This window comes from Rhinolophus ferrumequinum, chromosome 17 (assembly GCF_004115265.2).
Source record: "Rhinolophus ferrumequinum isolate MPI-CBG mRhiFer1 chromosome 17, mRhiFer1_v1.p, whole genome shotgun sequence".
Lineage (NCBI taxonomy): Eukaryota > Metazoa > Chordata > Mammalia > Chiroptera > Rhinolophidae > Rhinolophus > Rhinolophus ferrumequinum.
In genome coordinates, this window is record NC_046300.1 from 40,877,275 (window position 1) to 40,898,652 (window position 21,378).

The 21,378-nt window shown below is 39.8% G+C and overlaps 1 protein-coding gene across 1 annotated transcript; it reads left to right on the top strand.

Annotated features, from left to right (window-relative positions):
• Positions 1 to 430: 430 nt before the first annotated feature.
• CCDC174 (coiled-coil domain containing 174) lies at positions 431 to 19,636 on the top strand. Its single transcript, XM_033132782.1, has 11 exons — positions 431 to 581; positions 2,869 to 2,973; positions 3,696 to 3,796; positions 8,332 to 8,390; positions 10,388 to 10,565; positions 13,586 to 13,681; positions 15,034 to 15,176; positions 15,630 to 15,724; positions 16,280 to 16,412; positions 18,064 to 18,216; positions 19,334 to 19,636. Exons 1-11 carry the CDS (start codon positions 540 to 542, stop codon positions 19,630 to 19,632), a joined length of 1,404 nt encoding a protein of 467 aa, XP_032988673.1. The 5' UTR covers positions 431 to 539; the 3' UTR covers positions 19,633 to 19,636.
• Positions 19,637 to 21,378: the final 1,742 nt, after the last annotated feature.

Sequence of the window (21,378 nt, forward strand, 5' to 3'; positions counted from 1 at the left end):
ATATTAACGTTAGCTGTTATTATTTCTACTAAGGTTAATATAATAATCCTTATCTCATATGACTTTTGTGAGAATTAAATAAATCAACGGGCAAAAATTATCAGACAGTGCGGACATATAGCAGGTCCTCAAATGATTTAGCTCTTTCCACTTCATCTTTTTTTTTCCACTACGGTATTTTCTATCCGTCCTCCCCGAGATGGCGCCATAGTCCACACCCAATCCGTCCCTCTGAAGATGGCGCCTATCGCGCTGAAAGTCATATTCGACCTTCTAAAGATGGCATCAACACTAGCCATTTTCATCTGCCCTCTTCAAGATGGCCTTAGCAGTTAGCATCAACCCTGGTCACCTAGGACCTTCTCAAAATGGTGGCGGCAGCATTTGCACTGCATTATGACCATCTCAAGATGGCGCAAGCGTCTCAAACTTAGCGTCGCTATCTTAACAGATACTTCCGGTTGCGCCGGAGGCAGGCTTTTGAGGCCTGCTGGGAACCTTGAAATATTCACTTCCAGCCGGGACATTCGGGCGCGACCATGGACCGGAGGAAAAAGCCTTTGGAAGTCACGGCCTCTTCGGTGAGTGCGAGTATAGATGATGCTATGGGTTCCGAGTTTTTCCCGCCCCTACCAGATAAGAATCTCGACCTAGTTTGTTTCTTAATTCGGGGTCCCAGAACTGGCCTCCCTTCAAACAGGAATCCGGACCTGGCTCCCTTCCTCAGACACGCACCCGAACCGTGTCTTTTCCCTTTAAGGAATCTCCCTGTCTTTCTCTGAGACAACCCGGCCAGCCCTCCTTGCCAGCCTGGTCTCCCTTACCGTGCAAGCACATCCCCCTTCCTGGTTCTCCAATCCAGAGACCGGGAAGGTCCTTCCAGAACTTTAGAGAGTGTGACTTATTCCCCAGGATCCGAGATTGCCCAGCGTCCCCAACCAGGAACTAAACAGTTGTTAAGGCTCCCATAGGATGCGGTGCCTGGGAGCTGTAAGGTCTGACACGATGTAAGCGGCTTTTTAAAAGTTAGCTACTTCTAGGAAGAAAACCTGTTGGGAGTACTTATTTGTGCGAGCACTTTATATGCACTATCTTATTGACTCCTCCCAACTGCTTTAGGAGGTAGGTGCTAGAAATATTCCCGTTTTACAGACGATGAAATTGATGCTCAGAAAAATGAAGTGGCTTTCCCCAGCTTACATACAGAAATCTCAGTGATAGAACTGGCTCACTCTGTCTGGTTGACTCCAAAGCTGTTGCCTTTTCTATTGCATCAGAGCAAATTGTCTAACCTTTGATTTAATCTTGACTCTACTGCAGAATATTAAGATGCAAGGGGAGTACAAAGGAAAATATCTAAGTGTCTCAATATTTGAGCCCCTTTTCCTTGTCTAATACTGAAAATTGGCTTTAGTTATTATGTCTGAGGGTTAGGAACCATAAAGCTACACATATTAAAGTTTTCCTATTCTGACAGGTTAAAATTAGCAATGATCATAAACGGAAATGCTATCTGGGAATTGACAATTTTCTGAGCATCTTCCTTTTAAAATTCAAAAGTAGTTGCAGAATAGGAAAATATGTGGCTAGAAAATTGATGTGGTTAAGAGAGCTTATAAGAAAAGGTGAAAGTTTTTAATTTGTTTTTTAAATTTTAGAATATTAGGTCCTGGGATGAACGGCCCTTTGCATTATTAAAATTCCTGCTAAGGCTACTTTTAAATTGATTGCTTCCAAAATAAAAATCATTGAACTCAGTCATTTTGGTTTCCCTTAAAGTCATCTGTGATGCTGGGCTTTATAAGTTACAATTTACAAATGCGCGTGTGTATAAGCAGCTGTGCCTGATCCTTAAAAAAGAAACTGTCATTATATCCTTTTTTACAGAGTCGACACTGGTGACTGATACAGCTGAGGGCTGTATTCACTCATTTGTCCTGTTCCCCTTGTCCTGGCCTTTCCCATTTTATAGCCCTGTGATTGAGTTAAACTTTCTACAACATACTAAGACGAACTTGGAATCATTCTTATTCACTCAGTCCACTTTATTTCTGGCTGTTGAAATCTGCCTATTTTTTTAATTCAGCTCAAAGCTGCTTGTGATGGCTCTGGACAGAAGGAAATGCTCCCTTACCTGAACTTTTCTGCTACTTTCTTCCGCTCTTAAAGCATTTATTGCTTCTTACTGGTATTATAAGTTATCTTTCTTATTAGATTATAGGCTCCACTTGAGTCAAGAGTTATGTTGAATTCATGTTTCTATCCTGTTCTTCAGGATTAAGGTCCAGGCACATACTGTGTACTCAGATTGTTGCTAAACACAGACATTTCCCTGTAGAAGTGATAAATTTTGATGATTAAGTGAGGTTATACTTTATGAAAAAGCCAAGAACAGTGCCAATCAGAAAGAAGGTGTTTAATAATGTTAGTTGAACTTGAATCTAAAAGATGCAGACTTCAGGGTGACTGGTTAGTTGGTTAGAGCTCAGTTGGTTAGAGCGTGGGGCTAATAACACCAAGGTTCCTGGTTCAATCCCCACATGGGCCACTGTGAGCTGCGCCCTCCTCCAAAAAAATAAATAAATAAAATAAAAGGTGCAGACTTCATTTACTTTGCTTTATCGCTCTTTGCCCAGAGGAAAGCCGTTGAGTATTGAAAGTTAGAGTAGAAATACATTTCCAACAGAGCTGGGATGAAATATAACTTGGTTTTATTTTGTACTGGGTTCTACATGTAAGCATTTAATTTTGTATCCATTTTTGTGCATTTATAGGAACTTGAAATCTTGCTTTGAGGATTACAATAACTTAGAAATTCAATCACTCATAGAATTAAATGTTTTTGTTTCTTTATTGGTTTTATTCTAGTTGGTAGACCTTAAGGCCGAACTCTTCCGAAAACAAGAAGAATTCAAACAAGAAAAACTTCTAAAAGATTCTGGAGTTTTGGGAAAACCAAAAACAACTAACAAGGTAAAAATAAGATCTAATTATCTCCATTGATTTCAAACATGGGGAATTATGCCATACTTAAGTTTTTGGCAAGTGTCTGTGGTGTCTGCTATATATAAATATTAAGGAAAAATCTCTGCCTTGTATTTGAACATCTACATGAAATGTCTTAAATATTAAAATTGAAATTAGTAAGATTACTTAAAAGCACATTTTAATGCTCTAATTCTTTTGTACTTCTTTTTGGAAAAGAACATGTTATTAATAAGTGGTCTGTTGTATTCTAATGTAAGATTATCTAGTTACATAGATGTTTTAAATCTAAACAGACATATATAGTATAGAAATATAGAAAAAATATCAAGGTCTTTAAAAGTTGTGAATGGTTTTCCAATTTTATAGGTAATGTATCTACTATTTGTACTACTAATTCTTTGTATTACATACATTTTCATTAGAGTCTTGAGTTAGGTAATCATTCAGGAGATAAAAGATAGAGAAGTAACACTATGCAGTTGTATAAAGAAATTCTTTATACAGTTTAGGGCTTTTATTTTTTTTTTCCAGTTCCAGGTTTGCCATGTACACTTTACTTGCAGGATGTAAGTAGGCTGTCAGACGATCTAATCACCATGGATTCGTAACATCTAATGGTCTCTCTCTTCTTTTTTTCTGCTGTACAAGTAGAAATGTTTTACAATCATATTTGGTGGTTCTGTTTTGTCTTTTTAATTATTCTCCAGAAATCAAGTATCTGGAGCAAACAGAATGCAGGAGTTTCAAATCGAGCTGAGAAGGATGCCGAACAGAAGATTGAGGAACAGAAGACTTTAGACAAAGCAAGGTAAACTTGAACTCTGATAAATGTAGTTACCACTGAGGCTACCCAAGCAAGGAAATGAAAGTGCAACCTTTACTCATTTTGATTTACAGTTTCAATTTTTATCATTCTTGTAGCCAAATACTCTATAAATGTAAAAGTACTCTAAAAATAATAGAATTTCCAGATGTATTTGTAGAAAAGACATAGCCTTAGTTTAAAAGATGAAAGCATCCCACTTTGAGCCTTTTTTAGACATTAAAATTGTCAATAAGTGTTTAAGAAGCATCCCCATGGGAGTGTAGTTCTGGGCTAGGTGGTATGACATTAGCATTTAGAAACTAAATTTTCCCCCCAACTTTTTAATATGAAAAACTACAAATCAACAGAATAATTGAAAGAAGAGTACAAAGAACATTTTAATACTTTTCACCTAAGTTCGCAAGTTAACATCTTTCTACATTTGCCCTCTCTCTGTCTCACTTTTCCACTCTCTCTCCCCCTCCCTCTCTCACATGTGTAAACACCTATGTAGAGAAACTGTTAAATATCATGATACTTTACCTGTAAATATCTTGGCATGTATCTTCTAAGAACAAGGACATTTTCCTACATAATCACAATACCCAAGAAATTTAACACTTATAAAATAGTATTATCTATTATATGGTCCATTTTCACATTTTACCAATTATCTTAGTACAATTATGTCCTTTAAAGTTTTGTGTTTTTTTTTTAATTTAACCCAGGATTCAGTCAGAGATTACACATTGCATTTAGTTGTCATATCTCTTTAGTTTCTTTTAATTTAGAACACTTCCCTTGCCTTTTTGTTGTCTCTTATGCCATTGATTGATTGATTGTTTTATTTTTGTGAAAAATACCATTGGAATTCTAACAGGTGTTGCATTGAATCTTTAGATTACTTTGGGTCATGTGACATTTTAACAATATTAATTCTTCTAATCCATGAGCATAGAGTATCTTTTCATTTATTTGTGTCTTCTTTAATTTCTTTCATGTGTCTTATAGTTTTTAGTGTATAGGTCTTTTACCTTCTTTTTAAAGTTTTTTCCCAGGTATTTTACTCTTTTTAATGCAATTATAAATGGGGCTGTTTTCTTAACTTCTCTTTCTGATAGTTTGTTATTAGTGTATAGAAATGTAACAGATTTTTGTGTATTGATTTTATGTCTTGTAATTTTACTGAATTTGTTTATTCTAACAGTTTTTTGGTGGAGTCTTTAGAGTTTTCTGTATATGAAGTGTGATTAAACAAAACGGTGAACGTTTAAATAAAAAAAAATTTTTATTACAGTAAAAGACACAATGCCATTAATCCCCCTAAAAACACTCCCCTTCGCTTCAAGTACACTTAACCCATCATTCTTGCCACTTTCTGAAGCAGTTCTGGAAGTCCTCTTTCATGAGTGTCTTTAGTTGTGCTGTCGTAGCTGCCTCGATGTCCTGAATCATTTTGACTTCGGGGAAGAGCCAGAAGTCAGACGGTGTCAGATCCAGTGAATAAGGTGGATGAGGACACACCGTGATGTTTTTGACAGAAATTGCTATATACCAGAAGTGATGTGTGACATGGAGCATTATCATGATGGAGGATTATTTACGGTACACTTTAAAACACACTTTCTTTTAGCCATAGCTCACACTCCACTGACTACACCAAACAAGTTGACACTTGTCACACATTGTTATTAAGGTTTGATGAGCAGCTTCTCGTATTGAACTTTCTGTTGGATGGCACTCGGCAGCAGCATTCACTGTATTTGTTGATCACAACAGAAAGGCTCCCTGTAATACATCGCTTCTGGTACATGGTAATTTCTGTCAAATCAGAACATTACAGTGTGTCCTCATCCACCTTATTCACTGGATCTGGCACTGTGCGACTTCTGGCTCCTCTCCAAAGTCGAAATGACCATGAAAGGTAAATGTTTTGAATCAATTCAGGACATCAAGGCAGCCATAACAGTGCAACTAAAAACACGAAAGAGGACTTCCAGAACTGCTTCAGAAAGTGGCAAGAACGATGGGATAAGTGTGTTTGAAGCAAGAGGTAGTATTTTGAGGGGGATTAATGTCAATGTGTCTTACTATAATAATTTTTTTTTTATTTAAGCATTCACCGTATTGTTTGATCACACCTGGTATATCACGTCATCTGCAAATAGTGACAGTTTTACTTCTTCTTTCTGACTTGGGTACTTTTTATTTCTTTTCTTGCCTAATTACTCTGGCTAGGACTTCTAATACTATGTTGAATAAAAGTGGCAAGAGTGGGTATCCTTGTGTTGTTCTTGATTTCAGTGCAAAGCTTTTAGCTTTTCACCACTGAGTTGTTATCTATGATGTTATCTCTGGGCATATTCTTTTATTACTTACTCTGTATAACAGAGTTTCGCTTGGTACTTTGCTGTGATTTTTCTATCTGGTAACTTTTTATGTATTACTTTGATTTCACTGTGCTTGTGAGGAGTCAAGTCTGTCCATAATCTGCAGGACTTCTGCGTCTCTCCAAAGCTCAATACAGACAGACAGTTCCATGAGGGTATAAGGCCTTCAGCAAGTTGCTTGTCCGTTAAGATTCTCTTTATCTATGAAGTGAGGTGGTTAGTACGTAGTTCAAGAAGGCTTTTAGGGGATTAAACGAGAGACGTAGTATCTGGTACATAGTGGGTTCCAGATAAGTGTCCCATACTCTTGCCCTTTGAATTCCATCTTCCTTACTCAAGACTAAAGAAATTGTTCTTTAAGTCACCAGTAACTTCCTCATCTACTAAATCCGGTGGCCATTTCTCTTACATCTTCCTTGATCTCCATTATTCATTTGTATTTTCTTCCTGCCATCTTAAAACTGTCTTCTTCCTGTTAACGCTGCATTTAGACTTCTTACCCTTTTCCATGTGCTCTTGTCCCTGCCTGTCTCTGTCTTTATTTTGTTTCACTCTCTCCTTTCTCAACACCCTCTATCATACTGGTCTCTCTTTGATCATGTGAAGCTCACTCTCATTTTGTCTTTCCTCTCCCTGACTTGCTTTCTGCCCCCTGATTCTTCCATGATTGGCTTCTTCTTGCCGTACACGTCTTTGCTCAAATGCCGCCTTCAGAAAAGTTTCCCCTAGCTGCCCTATCTGATGTAGTGTTCTGCCCAGTTACTCTGTCCTGGAAGTGTGTTTGGTTTTTTAAATTTTTTAAAGTTTTATTTTCGCTAAGACAATAAGATTCTATGATGACAGCTTGTTACATTAAGCTCCCTCCAAAATAGAGTCACTTAACCTCTTACAAGTTGAGCACTCAGTGCATGACAAAGGGCCTCCCTGGGTGAAACCTGCTTTTACTTCCTCCCCTCCACCGCACTTGTTTACTGTCTGAAATTCTCTTTTTCAATGATTTATTTATTTTCCCCCTAGAATGTAAACGTCATGAGAGCTGGGTCTAGCTTGCTCACTGCTGAGTCCTCAGCACCTAAAACAGTGCGTGGCATAGAGGAGGCATGTAGTCAGTACTTGCTGAATGAATGTATAAAATGGAAGCGGAATCTTTCTGACATAGATGATGAAGATAAAGTTGCTTTGTGTGTGTTATCTAATTAATCTTCATTACAACCCTAAGAGGCAGTGCTGTTTTTCCATTTAGTAGGAGGTGGGAATTGAGGTACAAGAGAAGTTAAATAACTTTTTTCAGCGCACACAGCCATGTGATCAAGGAGCTTTATTGCTTTTGGGTGCCATTAGAAATGAAATTTTCCATTAATATTAAGTATGATCCTTTACAAGCGAAAGCTCAGATGACCTCTTTGGGGCTCTTTCCCATTATTTCTAGGATAAAGTGTTGCTAGAATAAAGGATTGCCAGCCATCTTAACTTAAGTGGGTCTGGGCCCACTAAAACATAAATGTCACCAGAATTAATGTGAGCAGAGGGGCTGCTGTATTGAAATATTAGGGTTGATGTTTGTTTTTTATTAGCTGTGTGTCATGAATAAATTATTCATGTTCCGTATAAAACACATATTGCCACCTTTTTAACAGATTTATAAGAAGTTGATCTGTAGCTCCTTTAGAGAAAAACCTGCTAAGCTGTGGGTGACCAGGTCCCTTGTATGAAAACAGTAATACAAAGGCTTTGCATCAAATTTGGTGATCTACTTGGAAGGTTGCAGATAGAAAACGTTTTTGTTTAGACATCTCTCTTTCTTTGTGGTATTTAAGTTGCATTTGGCATTTAAACTAAGTTAGAATCGTAATTCGTTCATTTATTCATTCATCAAATACTGATTGAGCACCTATTATGTGCCAGGTATTGTTTTAGGCACTGGGATACATCATGAGTAAGAGAAACATGGGCTTATGTTTTGATGCAAAGCAGATGTGGCTGGGTCTGAGGGTCCCGTCAGAGCGGGGAAGTCAGTTCTGGTTATGGCTGCCTGGTTGTAAAGCTGGGCCTCTTGGGCAGGCTGTAGCAGTGAGGCCGAGGGTGGGGCAGCTTTACCAGGGGTGGCAGTTCTACGACATTTCTAATACTTGTCTTGTTTTCTCTTAGGGAGAAATTGGAAGAAAAAGCTAAATTGTATGAAAAAATGACTAAAGGAGACTTTATAGGTAAATAACAATAATTTATTTATACTTCTTTATTTTCTGTAATTTATACGGCCCTATGATACTTCATTATTCATTAATAACTGTAAGAATAGGGAGAAATTTTAAAAATCAAGTTGATTATTTTCTGTGCCAGATAGAAGAATATCAGTAGTTTTCCAGTTGCCCAGTGGGTCCCAGGCACATGTTTGGTGCTGTGCAGGGGCAAACAAGTACAATATAAGCCAGATCCTCTGCCCCTGCCCTCAAGGCCAGGGGTGTCACCAGTGGAGGGACATGGCACAGAACAAAGCAAAGTTAGAAAACAAGGTCTAAATAGGCCACAATTGTGAACAATTACAACTGTGTTAAAAAACTGGGAGGAATGATGGTTATATAAGGGTGCTAGAGTTAAGTTTCCTGTTTCCCTATTTTTCTCTATTTTCTATTATTTCTGTGATGTGCTTATAATTGTTTTTAAAATAATAAAAAAAAGATTCCCGTTTTCTCATACTCCCCAGAAAAAGAAAACCCCACCTATAGTTAGACAATAGTAGGAGAGCTTTTACAAAGCAGTGCATATTTCATTGCCCAAAGGCATACGTGGAAATCTTCAGAGAGAAGACGGGCTCTGATACGGGTCTTAAGGGCTTTGGAGAGCTGGAGAAAGGGATTCTGCAGGGGGAGAGAAGTGAGAGCAGATCAGCAGGGGAACCAGAGGGCCAGAGGTGGCAGGGCCCGAGGGGCTGGGAAGTGGGGCAGCAGGAGAGAGGCAGGCGGGACCCAGTCACGGGCTGCCCACCAAAGCCAGCTCCCTCTTCTCAGACAGCAGGAGTGCATTCCCTGCGTGGCAGGGGCCCAGCTTGGGAAGGTCAGGTACTCTCAAAGCTGGGGTCCGTGGGGGAGGCGTTGCCTTCCCTCTGAGGAAGCCGCAAAGTGGCCAACGAGGAGGCCTCACTGTTATGTGGTCTGGTAGCTCATCTCTGGGAAAGGGCATCTCTTTTCCACTGGAGATATTTTGTGACTTTTTAAAAAAATTATTGTTTGGGAAAGACTTTCTTTAAAAAAAAAAAAAAATTCAGGCTTTATTTGCCCTGTTAATACAGAAATGAGGTCCAAAGATGTAGATGCGGAGATTTGGTTCTGTCCAAACTGCAGGCCCACCTCCCGATAGGCATATTGGACTTGCATGTTTGGCAAAATTAAGTTTTGGAGATTCAGTTTTTCTCCACTGTACAGTGAAGTAACACCAGCACCCGGTAATAGGGAACCTAATATCTGTTCCATCTCAGAGAAAAGGACTCAAGACTGTATCTTAAATCCTGCATAGTGAAACTTCCTGTAAACATTATTTGCAAATACATCAGTATACTGGGTTAAGTTAAATTGAAGTCATGGGTTGCTATGTTTTAGCTTAAATAGAACATAAGCCCTGAGGGCAGATAGCATCTTACACGTCTCTGTATGTCTTCCAGATCCTGGCACCCTGTCTTGCCTGAAAGTGGTGTTCATTGGATTGAAAAGGATTCAAATAACTTCTTTTACATATATTATGACCCTTAAAACACTGAACCATACCACAATAATATAATTAGGATTAAGTGATGCAGCCTATCTGATTAGAGAGGTGTATTACCTATAATAATCCAGGTCTATTGTCCTGGTCTGATGACAAAGAGAAATGTAGTTCTGCTTCTGTTTACATAATTGGCTGTATGAGTCTCTTGAAATCAAATGGTTTTATTTTCTAAAATTACATTCTGAGACAGTATTGCTTACACAGTATATTTGACAAGGCAACAGAAAACTAGGCTTTTTAAAGATTTTTTGTATGGTATGTGTTTCCAATGGTCTATTTACAGCTTCCCTGTCAGGTCTCCAGGTGGCTCCACCCTTTGTTCAGAGGGTGGAAGCATCAACTAGTGAACTGTCAGGGGCATGGAGCCACCCAGCGATGAATGTGACTGCTTCATATCAATTCTTTGATGTCAAGACTCTGACAATTGGTTTTTATGTCCTAGATGAAGAAGTGGAGGATGTGTATCTTGTGGATTTCACACAGAAGCTCATAGACAAACACAAAGAAATGCAGGCGTTTGGTGCCAGTAGAGATTCTATAAAGGCAGCAGAAAGAGACGATGACGAAGAAAATATTTCTGACAAAGATATACCTCCTCCTCAGGATCCCAGTGAAGAATGGTTGGTGACATTACATGATTTGATCATACTAACATCTTCAGACTTGTGTTTACTTTTTGAGAATGATTTTGTTTGGTTATTATCAAACCATTTCTCTTTATTTTTCCTCTGTTTTCTTTCTTTTGAGACTCCACTTTAAGTAAGATTTGATTTACCAATGTAGAAACAGTAGCACCGGTGAAGAAATAATTACAAATAAAGACTGAGCTCTTGCCATGTGTCACGCACTGTGCATGGCTCAGGAGGTATTGATACGCCTGTTTCATTGACGTGAAAGAATTGTTTAAGCAGAGCATGTTCCTTTGTTACCTGGGCTGCTGCCTCACTCATGTCTTTATTCAGACGTCATGTAGAGCCGTTGTCTAGGTAGTTGGCAATCTCTGGTTCCAGTAAGCCTTACTCTGGCTGTGACATTGCTTGGCAGTACGTATAGTCTAGTAGGCATCATAGACCTTGGACCTGGATAGCACTAGCTCCAACTGCCCTGGCACTGATGTGACCTTGGTCAAGTTCTCACCTCTCTCAGGCTCAGTTTCTTCACCTATAAGGCAGGGATGGCAGTCCCTACTTCCTCTGCTGGTTTACCTTAGACTCCCTACAGGAAGTAAGAGTAGCTAGGATACCCAAGAAACTGCCACCTGTGGAGTATAAGCAGACATTTTGTAAGTCTTTTATTACTGAAATTATTCTGAATTTTACCTACATGTAGGTGAATGATGGGGAAATGAAGCTGGTCTTTTCCTTACAAAGAGACCAGTGTGTCAATATGTAAAGAGACCAGAATACAAATTCCATTCTAATCATTTCCTCTACATATGACGTTGTTTAGAAACTTATTCATACATGCTTAAAATTGGGCAGAGACGCACTGATGCTATGAAAATGTCCTCGGAGTAACTCTGCCTGCCCACCCTCCTGCCTGGGCAGAGCCCACCTGTCTTCTTTTCAAGATTCAGATCTCCTCCTCCTCATGGGGTTTTGGTCAGGCACTGTTTAGGATTGTTTGCAGCATTTGTTGACTTTTGTCAGCCTTGGGCCCTTTGGGCAGGAATCCTTTATGAGCTGAAGAGAGCAGACCCGGCTGGCTGCTGTGGAGCGCAAAGGATGTGCTGCTTCTTACCCCTGAGGGTGTCCACATTGGTCCAGATAAAACATTCGCCTTGGGATAGAACAGATGTCTTCTTACCTACCTTCTAAAAATTTACATCTGGCTGTATGTTTGCTATAAGCAACTAAAAGAGAAGCCCAGAGCATTCAGTCTCTTCTGTGAATGCTGCTTCATTGTAAGTGATTTCTCCCTCGTCTGAACTCTGGTAGCACTTCCTGCTCCTGTGGGTCTTACCTTTTCTTTATTATTGACACATAACTAGCTTCACTAACAGAAAGAAATTTGAGGCAAACTTTTGGTACTTTTAATATCCTGCCTGCTGTTAGTAAGCATTTCATGGGCGTATCCCTCAACTTCCCCCAGAGCCCTTTGAGGATGGCACGACTGAGCCCTCTGGTGTTTCTCTGGTACCTCAAGTAATTGCTTCTCTGAGTGCTTGCTCAGTGATTGCTCATTACGTAGAGCACTTGCTGACGACTGTCTTGCCATTTCTATTTTGATGGGATCTGTATGTTTTGGAGGCCTCTAGAAATAGAAAAGCCTGTGATTGCTTTTCGTAGCAGAAATCTTGTCTCCTTTGAAAGGTTTAATGTCTTTTTGTTTTCTTTCTTATTAATGCTTTATGATTACAAGCAATTTGTCAGTGATTTGAAGAGTTTGGAGGGCAATTGAAGGTGTCGCATGCCACCGTATGGTGAAGGAAGACACACTGCAAGCAGTTCTGACACTTCTTTTGTTTTTAAATTAGGCTCTAGAATTGTAACTGCTTGTAAAATCCATTCTGTAGTTAAATTCCAGGTGGTGGAAAATCTTTCTGCAAAAATACTGCACATAATTACTCAGACCATCTGGCTAGATGATTTTCTTGCTCCATTCATTAAAAAAAGACAAAGAAAAAGAAGGAGGACACTGCTTTCTTCAGTTGGAGGTTTTATTTCTTGTGGTAATCAGCTTTAGGAGTAGCGCAGTGGATTCCCATTCAGGATGTAAATCATTGGCTGAAGTTGTAATCAGCATGTGTGAGAGGAAAGAAATTGCCACAAAAGCACAGCCATATATATTTATGGGAATCTGACTGAGTTGGTCCACCAGCAGTACTGGTCGCTTTTTATGTTTTCAGCACCCTGCTAAAGGCTATGTGAAGTTCCCTGCCCATAGTTAAAAAAAAAAGAAAAAGAAAAAGAAAAGGAAAAAAAAAATCTATTGCATCATAATGCAAATGAAATGTTTTCCATGAAAATCTGCCCATATTTCCTGTTGTGAGACATCAAAGTATTTCATTTGCTTTGCTGTCTGCCTGACTCCTCTAACTAGTTTGGGCAAGATTAGGAAAGAGGAACTAAGGGTAAAAGCAGGCTGGCCTGCTAGTGAGGTGCTTTTGTTTTACAAAAAGTGTGTTACTTAGCTTCTTCCTAGTTAAAAAGAGTCCCCAAAATACCATGACTTATATTAAGAAATAAATTTCTAATTTCGTTGGGAAGAATTTTACCAATTAGAAGAAATAAAGGAAAAAATAAAATGTCAGATTTGGGAAGCCGGAGGAAATAAGTTGAGAGTCTGGTCCAAAGCAAAGTTATTATGGTGCTAATAAAATATTTGAAATTGTCTAAACCAGATTAAAATAAATTCTGAGATATTGCAGCAAAGGTCTATACAGGTATTTCTCTTTGAAACCAGAAATGCACATGATCAATCATTTTCTACAGTTTCTAAAACTAAGATTTAATAAAGGGCACAATGTATTTATCGTGTGTCAACTTGTAACTTAAAAAGCATGTTCTTATCGGTGGTCTCTCAGGTTGAGGGGTGTTTTGGTGGTGAGGCCTACATTAAGTTTATTACTGTGGCCAACTCCCTAACTTGGGGAACCATATGTTGTGTATAAAGCCTTCTGCACGTTTTTTTATTTCAGGGTGGATTACGTGGATTCTTTAGGGCGATCCCGGCGCTGCATGAAAAAGGATTTGCCACATCTGCTGGAGATGGATAAAAATCTTCAGGGGAGACTGTAAGTGTTTTATACGCAAAGCTTTGCCCAGGTCTGAAATGCAGACACTGGGATAGTTTTGTGGGTGAGGCTGTTTTCAGTTATCTTTGGTGCTTCAGTAAGGAGATCTTTTTTTAATGTGTAAGAATATTTGCTGAAGCACTTTTTCACGTAATCCACACTCAGGGCACAACCTGAACGGATGACGCATATTATGTAGCTACTGAAGGATGAGTTAGAGCTCTATTTACAGGCACACCACAGAGATACTGTGGGTTCAGTTCCAGGCCACTGCCATAAAGCAAATATCACAAGAAAGCGAGTCACATGAATTTTATGGTTTGCCAATGCATATAGAAGTTATGTTTACACTATATTATAGTCTAGTAAGTGTAATAATAGCATTATGTCTACAAAAAGCAATGTACGTACCTTAATTAAAAAATACTTATTGCTAAAAAATGCCAACCATCACCTGAGCCTGTTGGAAAAATGACACCAGTAGACTGGTTGCCACAAACCTTCAATTTAAAACAAAAACAAAAACCAATATCTGCAAAATACAATAAAGTGCAGTGCAATAAAGCGAGGTATGCCTATAATTGGAAGGATGTCTAATTACAGAGTAACAAATATGGAATAAGCCTAATCTAAACCAACCAACAAATCTGTGGAGAAAGGTCTTTAAGAAGGTACACTTGGTTATCCCACAGCAAGTAGAGGCAGGGAGGTAGTTACCTTATTTACTTTTTCTTTATACATCTGTGCATTTTGAAGTAAGGGCCTTATATTAGATTGTTTTTCCTGTGTGGCCTAAGACACACCTAAGAGATAACTTGCTAAGACATCCCAGGGAATAAAATTCCCCTCACCGAGAGCAGCTTTTGTGTGGAAAGTGTTGGGAGAAGGTCCATCTTGTCCAAGTTCTCCAGGTTCAGGTGGGCCTGTGCTTGGCACAAAGGAAGAAGTGCAAAAGCCCTGAGCCATCGGATAGGACACAAGGCACTGGCTGGGCCTCAGCGTGAGGCATTTTCTGTGCCCTGCACGAGAGCGGATCCAGAGAAGGCCTGCACTTGCTCCCTGCCTGGGCTGCCTCCCTCTGTTCAATCCAGGACCAGGGTAGGAAGGGAAGTGGTTTGTCTTGAGTGCGGGCAAGATTCCATTATGCTAATGTCACAAGTCATCTGCTTGATTTAAGAAAGATGAAAATACTTTTTGTGATTTCCCAGTGGTATGGTGGGTCAGAAACCTCTGTAAGAAACTGTCCTCTGTATCAACTGGAATTACTTATCCACGATCCAACTGACTGAACTGAAGCACTGCTGTCTCACAGCTCTTATCTAAAGGTAGTTTTTGCTCTATTCTCCTACCAGTTTTGTTAGTGCTGCTAATGAAAAAACCTTGCTATCTGAAGATATGAGAAAAGAACTTCAGCGCCAGCAATGGGAGGAAGAAGAAAGGGAGGCCCTGAAAAGGCCAATGGGGCCCATACATTATGAAGACATTCGTGAAAATGGTATAGTCATCTTGCAGCTTTTAAATCTTTTTTTTATGTTAAACTAATGGCGAGCATAAAGGGAAGTATTCATAAAGTAGTAGTTCTTCCATAGAAATAAAAGATTCTGCTTTGGAAATTGAAAATAACCCCTTTGTTCACTTCATAGCCTAAAAAGTACTCATATTGGGAATATCTTCCTAACATAGGGTCTGTTAATCCAAGAGTTTGTTCCCCAAGAGAAGTGGAGACAGCCTATGACTAAAAATTAATGAATTTTTGTTATGTTTACCACTTGGAAAACAGAATTAAAACTATTTCTAACTTGTTTTTTTGCTTAGATGCCTTCAAAAACAACTGTGACAAATACCACTGTGTTTCTTTTTGCCAAGTTTCTTGTAGGATATTTGGCCTGAGTGTAATTTACTGATTGGGGGAATCTTTAATCTTTTGGATAATTTTGACTTCTTTCAGAGGCCCGGCAACTTGGTGTTGGATATTTTGCCTTTGCCCGAGATAAAGAGTTAAGAAACAAACAAATGAAGACTTTAGAGATGCTACGTGAGCAGGTACAAATTAAATTCAGAGTTTATGTTAAGAAGGATTTGAGAAGTTGGTTTCTTGTTGGAGCATACTGCAAAAAAAAATCTAGAAAATTAATTAGAAATTTAAATTGATACTCAGAATGCAGTTATAGGTTCCATAAAGGTAATTGCCATATTATTTTGGTGTTTCAGACTTTAAGATGATAGCTGCTCAGAAGTTACCTGTGTAACGTTGATGTCTTAAGTTTGGTTTCAGCTGTGGTACTTTTGTTGGAGTGGCCTGGGGGACAAAATAGAAAGTTGTTTAGGGGATTAAGGAGTAGAACCGAATTGGTTGGTCTTCTTGAATGTTAAGCCTTCCAGGATGCTCTGTGAACTCTTACTGAACTTCAGAGAACATCAGAGGTCTGTGTAAGAGTATTTCATGGGTCTTCATTTTGAAGGTCTCAAGGATAGCTTCTTAGAGGTGGCATGAAATCAATTAATTAGTGTATTTTTAGAAATAAAATTAATTATTTCTTCCTTTTAAAGAGAAATATGAATTTGACTTAAAGCAGATTTCTAATTTTTTGTTCTCAGACAACAGATCAGAGAACAAAACGAGAAAACATAAAGGAAAAGCGAAAGGCTATGTTAGAAGCCAGACTTGCCAAACTCCGTCAAAAAAAGATGAAAACATCAAAAGAAGATGGAACGGAAGAAGAAAAGAGAGGTATGTCATGGCTCATGTTTCTAAACTTCAGAAGGAAAGATTTGAGTTCCATTGATGTCTCAATGATAAGACTGGCAGTATGGAAGTTAGCCACTTAGTTTTATTCTCTAAGCAAGCATCTTTGAAGTACTGCCAGGAGCAGTTTTTACAATCAAAGTAATGTGGAATGATACTCCAAGGAATATTTTTAGGTTTTAGATCAAGTAATTAACAGTACATTGTGTCACTTCATAGAATTGAATGGTTTAGTAACTAAGACTTAGTTTAGTGGTGTACATACATGTTTTAAACCGAATTTTTTTGGTGTGGCTTCAGTTTTTGTTGGTTATTATATATTAATTTATTTTAAAGAAGAAGTACATTCACAGAGTCAGATAATAAAATAAAGAATATACAAATATGATTATGGACAGCTTACCAATGTTAAAACACTTGGAAACACTGTTAAGTGTTATGGTCAAATAGCTCATTATATGAGTTAATGCTGCTCCAGTCTAAATTGCCATGACAAAGAGATCTCTACATAGATTGTCTCAAATGGGAGGTCTGCATTTCCTTTTAACACTTCAGAGGTGGTAGGTGTCCGGGCAGGTGGTAGCTCTGCCCCAGATGGCCACCAGTCCCCAGCGTCCTCCTGTCTTGCTGTCACTGCCATCCCCTAGAGGGTTGCTCTCAACTGCATAGTCAAAGCTTGCTCCCCAGAGCTTGTTCATGATCCAGCACTGGGGACAGGGGTAAGAGCGGATGGGAACCAGCTTCCTTTTTAGGAATGTGAGTCAGAAGTCACACACAGCCTGTGTGTTTACCTCCCACTGGCCAGAACAAAGCCATGGGCCACCCCCAGATGCAGGCGAGGCTGGGGAATGGTATCTCTAGAGAGGTGCCATGTATACAACTGAAACGGGGGGGATTTCTGGTCCCAAAAGGAAGAAGGGGAGTGTGGGTGTTAGGGGCATATAAAGCCTCTCCAGTTCTCACAGAAGCCATGGGCTAAGCCATGGGCTATTTTCTAATTCTGAACACAATTTCAGTTTAGCTTTGAACGGAAACCAGAAACATTTATGAATTGGAAAATCATCAGTTTAGTTTCATATAAATGCTGTCTCCCTATAACATGTTAAACTTTGCATATTGTTTCTTTATTTTTGTTCTACTCCTGAACATCTGTCATTTGCCACCAATGTGTTTTAAAAAATCCAATTCCTTTTAAAGTATGGCCAAAATTGAATAGCCTACAGCTTGCTGCCACCCTGAGTTCCCTTGCTTTGTCTGAGATCCTTACTTTAGTTAATTGGAGGATTTCTGGTCCTTCGACTATTGGTCTGGGGAAACACAGAGACTTTGAAATCCATCCAACGTGGGTTTAGGCCCTGGGTCTTGTCACTCTACCTGTGCAGCCTTTCTGAGCTTAATTTTCCTCATCTGTAAAATGGGGATAAAATGGGGATACCAATACTGACTTTACTTGGGTTGTTACAGAATTAAATGAACTATTGTATATAAAGTACTTAGCCCATTGCCTGGGACATAATAGGTGCTCAGTAGATACTGGTTATTCTACTCTTAGGATTAGCATATTCTATTTAAAAAAATTTTTTTAAGTATCTTTAAACTTTATTATAATGAAGTCTTATTCTTTTGCAAAATACAGATGGAGATGGTATTGGGCCTTTGCCAGCAGTACCAGACGCCGTGTCAGCTCCGCACGTTGCCGTCCAGAGCAGCAAAGTAGAAGTGATCATTCAGGAGAGGAAGGATACCAGGCCCGGGGTGCCGCACGTCCGGGAGTGGGACAGAGGAAAAGGTAAGGAGCTTGGGCTCCAAGGTGTGAAAAGCGTCCAGTGATGGGCCCTGCAGGAATTTTCCGCTTCTGCTGATCCGAATGTGAGTCTTAGTGGTCATTTGAGCCTTAAGGAATTCTTCACAGCCTTGAACTTGTTTCTTCCCAATACCCAGGCAGTAGGTGTTTGTAAATAGGAGCACTGGAAAGGGCAATTACAAAAGACCAGGATTCACAAGGCATCGTGTTGAAAGGACGAGGTTTTTTTCTTGTTTTTGTTTTTGTTTTTAAGAAGCCCTTGGGGAAAATTTTCTGAAATTCGTGCTGCCCTCCTGTGGTTTTGCAGCTTTGGAATGCCATTTCTCAGGAACCACTTTTAAAATTTTATGAAGGTTTAGTATTTTAATGTATTCTGTGTTTTTAGCAGTCTCTTCTATGTTCAGTTGAAATGGTCTGCGGGTCAGTGTGTGATTCATATATGGTTCCATTGGGTAGTACCAAATATTCTGAAAAATTTCTTCTGTAAATACTCCGTGGTGCCCATAGCAGCCTCTCTTTGGAAGAAGACTTATGTTTTATGCCTTTTTGAAAGAGATTGTGTCAATACTACATTAGCTCGTGCTGTTTGAGCTGATGAGATCCAAAACTAAAGTAAAAGATACACAAATAGGTGAGTGCCTTTGGTAAGTGTGGCTGTTAGAAATAGAGGTGAAATACCAGCTTAGATTTGGATAGTCTCCTTCTGTCTTCTAAAACTTAAAGGACAACATTTGTGTTTGCTGTGAAGACCTATAGCGTCATGTCAAACAAGGGACTTGAGTGTTTAATTTTTCTGTAGTTCTCTCTCAAATGTAATTTTAGTGCCTTTTTGGCTGTGTCTTCAGGGCCTTCCAGCCTCTTCCACAGAGCCTTCCTCGAACCTTTGCCTTTCTGGAAGTAGTCATACCTTTAGCCTGGTTCCTTATACTCTTGTAGGAATTACCTGTGCCTCATATTGTGGCTTGGTTATTGCTGTCCTTGTTCTCCAGAGAATGTGAGGTGGCTTTTAAAAAATACATACAATAACCGAAAAGTAATAACAATAAAGATTCAACTGATTTCAATAGTCAGTTCTAATGATACTCTTTCTTATTTTTACTAGAATTTTCCTTTGGGTACTGGTCAAAGAGGCAGTCAGATCTCCGGGCTGAGAGAGATCCTGAGTTTGCCCCACCGTCGGATTACTATGTGGGTCAAAAGAGAACTGGTTCTTTCTGTAACCAGACATGGAGCAGACCTGCACCCACACAGGAAGACCCAGAGCGGCACCCCGGCCAGAGCCATGACCCCAGCTGTTCACATACGTCATCCACTCCTGCTCCCAGCAGCTCACCACAAGCCCCAACGGTCACGTTCGAAACTCTGGATGATATGATATCATATTATAAACAAGTGACATGAACTTAAACATTCTGACCTGGGTCCGTACTGTTGATGGTGCCTGCCTCTCCCAGAGTGGGGAAAATATCTTTAGGGACTGACTTGTAACTTTCTCTTCCTGCCCTTTCCCTAGAAGACACAGGTCGGATTTGTCAACAAGGAAGAAAGTGAATGGTACTACGGGAAATCTGTGGCCACTTGGCTGTTCATTTCTTTCTAATTGCTATGGAAACATATTCATCTGTATTTCCATGTAAGCTGTGATAAAGTAGAAATACTCTCTAACATTTGACACCGAGGAGCTTGTAATCCTGTTTTTTTCCATACCCACTCCCATGACTTACTTAGACTGAAGGAGTCTGTTTCTTTCCTTCTGCAAATAATAGCATGTAGATGTCTTTTTTCCGAAGATTCAGCTTCCAGGTCAGTTGCGGGAGCATCTGTCAGGAGGAACTTTTGCCTGTCACACAGTGGCAAACGAGGGACACTGTATGGGAGGCAAAGTAATCTAGTCTCCAAGTGGACCCTAAAACTGGTGGACTCTTAAGCAATAACATGAGAACAATAAGGAAGACCAGAGAAGAGAACTTTATAATCCAGAAAGGGTAGAAGTTGAAGTCACTAACTTTTATTGTCCTCCTATCCTAAGTGACGATTATCATTACCCTTGCTTTCAGTAAGTGTGTATGTGGGCACATGTTGGATCTCTTGGGCCTGGTCAGAAAGCGAGATGCTCCTTAGCTGGAAGGGTTAGTTTTGCAGCTCGGCCTATCTCCGTTACTCCCACTCTAGGCCCTCATCGCTCTCGGGGGCCAAGTCACTTCAGAAACCTGATGGGGATAGATTTCGGCTGGAGTGAGGGGCAGGTAGGTCCCTTCGTTTTCCTAAGAACAGGTGAGTGATCAGGGCTCCCAAAAAACTAGCTGTACCTGGATACCGCCCCTGTTCTCTGCCTGCTACACCTCAGTGCCCTCTTTACAGCTGCAGACAAGCAGTAGGAGTTGGCCACTAGGCCCACAGGGCTTGTGCCTGCCTCCCAGGCCAGTGAGTCCTATAAGAATGTGCTCGAGCAGGTCCTCCAGGTGCCCAAAGGAGCCCACCCTCCCCTGGGCTCTGTGATGAGCACGTTTTCCGTGCCTACAGCACAGTGGTGGTGACGGGGGTACCCTGTTCTCATTATAGATCGTAAATGGAGCACAGAGAGGGTCAACAACTTGTCCGAGGTCATGTGGTGTTTAAATGGCAGATCTGGGACTTAAACGCAGATTGTTTAGGCTCAGGTTTGCTCCAGACTTCATGCTTTCTCCAGCACCCTCTGCTCTCAGTCTTGTTGCCCCAATATCAAGCAGTATTAGACAAAAATCCCAAATTCCTACAAACTTAACCTCTAAACTCCATATTGAGGCAAAGTTGCCAGAACTATTAATAGTCATTCTGTCAGCCTAACCAAATACCTCTTTTAACAAATATACATTGAAACCAACTGACTTGGCTGCCTTTTTTATAGAAATTGATGAGCTGATTCTAAAATTTATGTGGAATTGTAAGGAACCCATAATATCCAAAACAATCTTGAGAAAGTCGAAAGTTGGAAGACCCACGTTTCCTGATTTCAAGACTTAACTACAAAGCTACAAGAATCAAAATAATGTGGTACTGACATAAGGATAAACAAACAGATCAATGGAATAAAGTTGCGAGTCCAGAAATAAAGCCAAACATCTGTGGTCAGTTAATTTTTGACACGAGTGGTGCCAAGACCATCCA

What these genes read in the sequence shown, in the direction of transcription:
- CCDC174 (XM_033132782.1), top strand. Translation starts at nt 540, where the DNA reads ATGGACCGGAGGAAAAAGCCTTTGGAAGTCACGGCCTCTTCG. An exon ending in CAGGATCCCAGTGAAGAATG is followed by an intron (nt 10,566 to 13,585) that starts GTTGGTGACATT and finishes TTTTTATTTCAG; the next exon opens with GGTGGATTACGTGGATTCTT. An exon ending in GGAGTGGGACAGAGGAAAAG is followed by an intron (nt 18,217 to 19,333) that starts GTAAGGAGCTTG and finishes TATTTTTACTAG; the next exon opens with AATTTTCCTTTGGGTACTGG.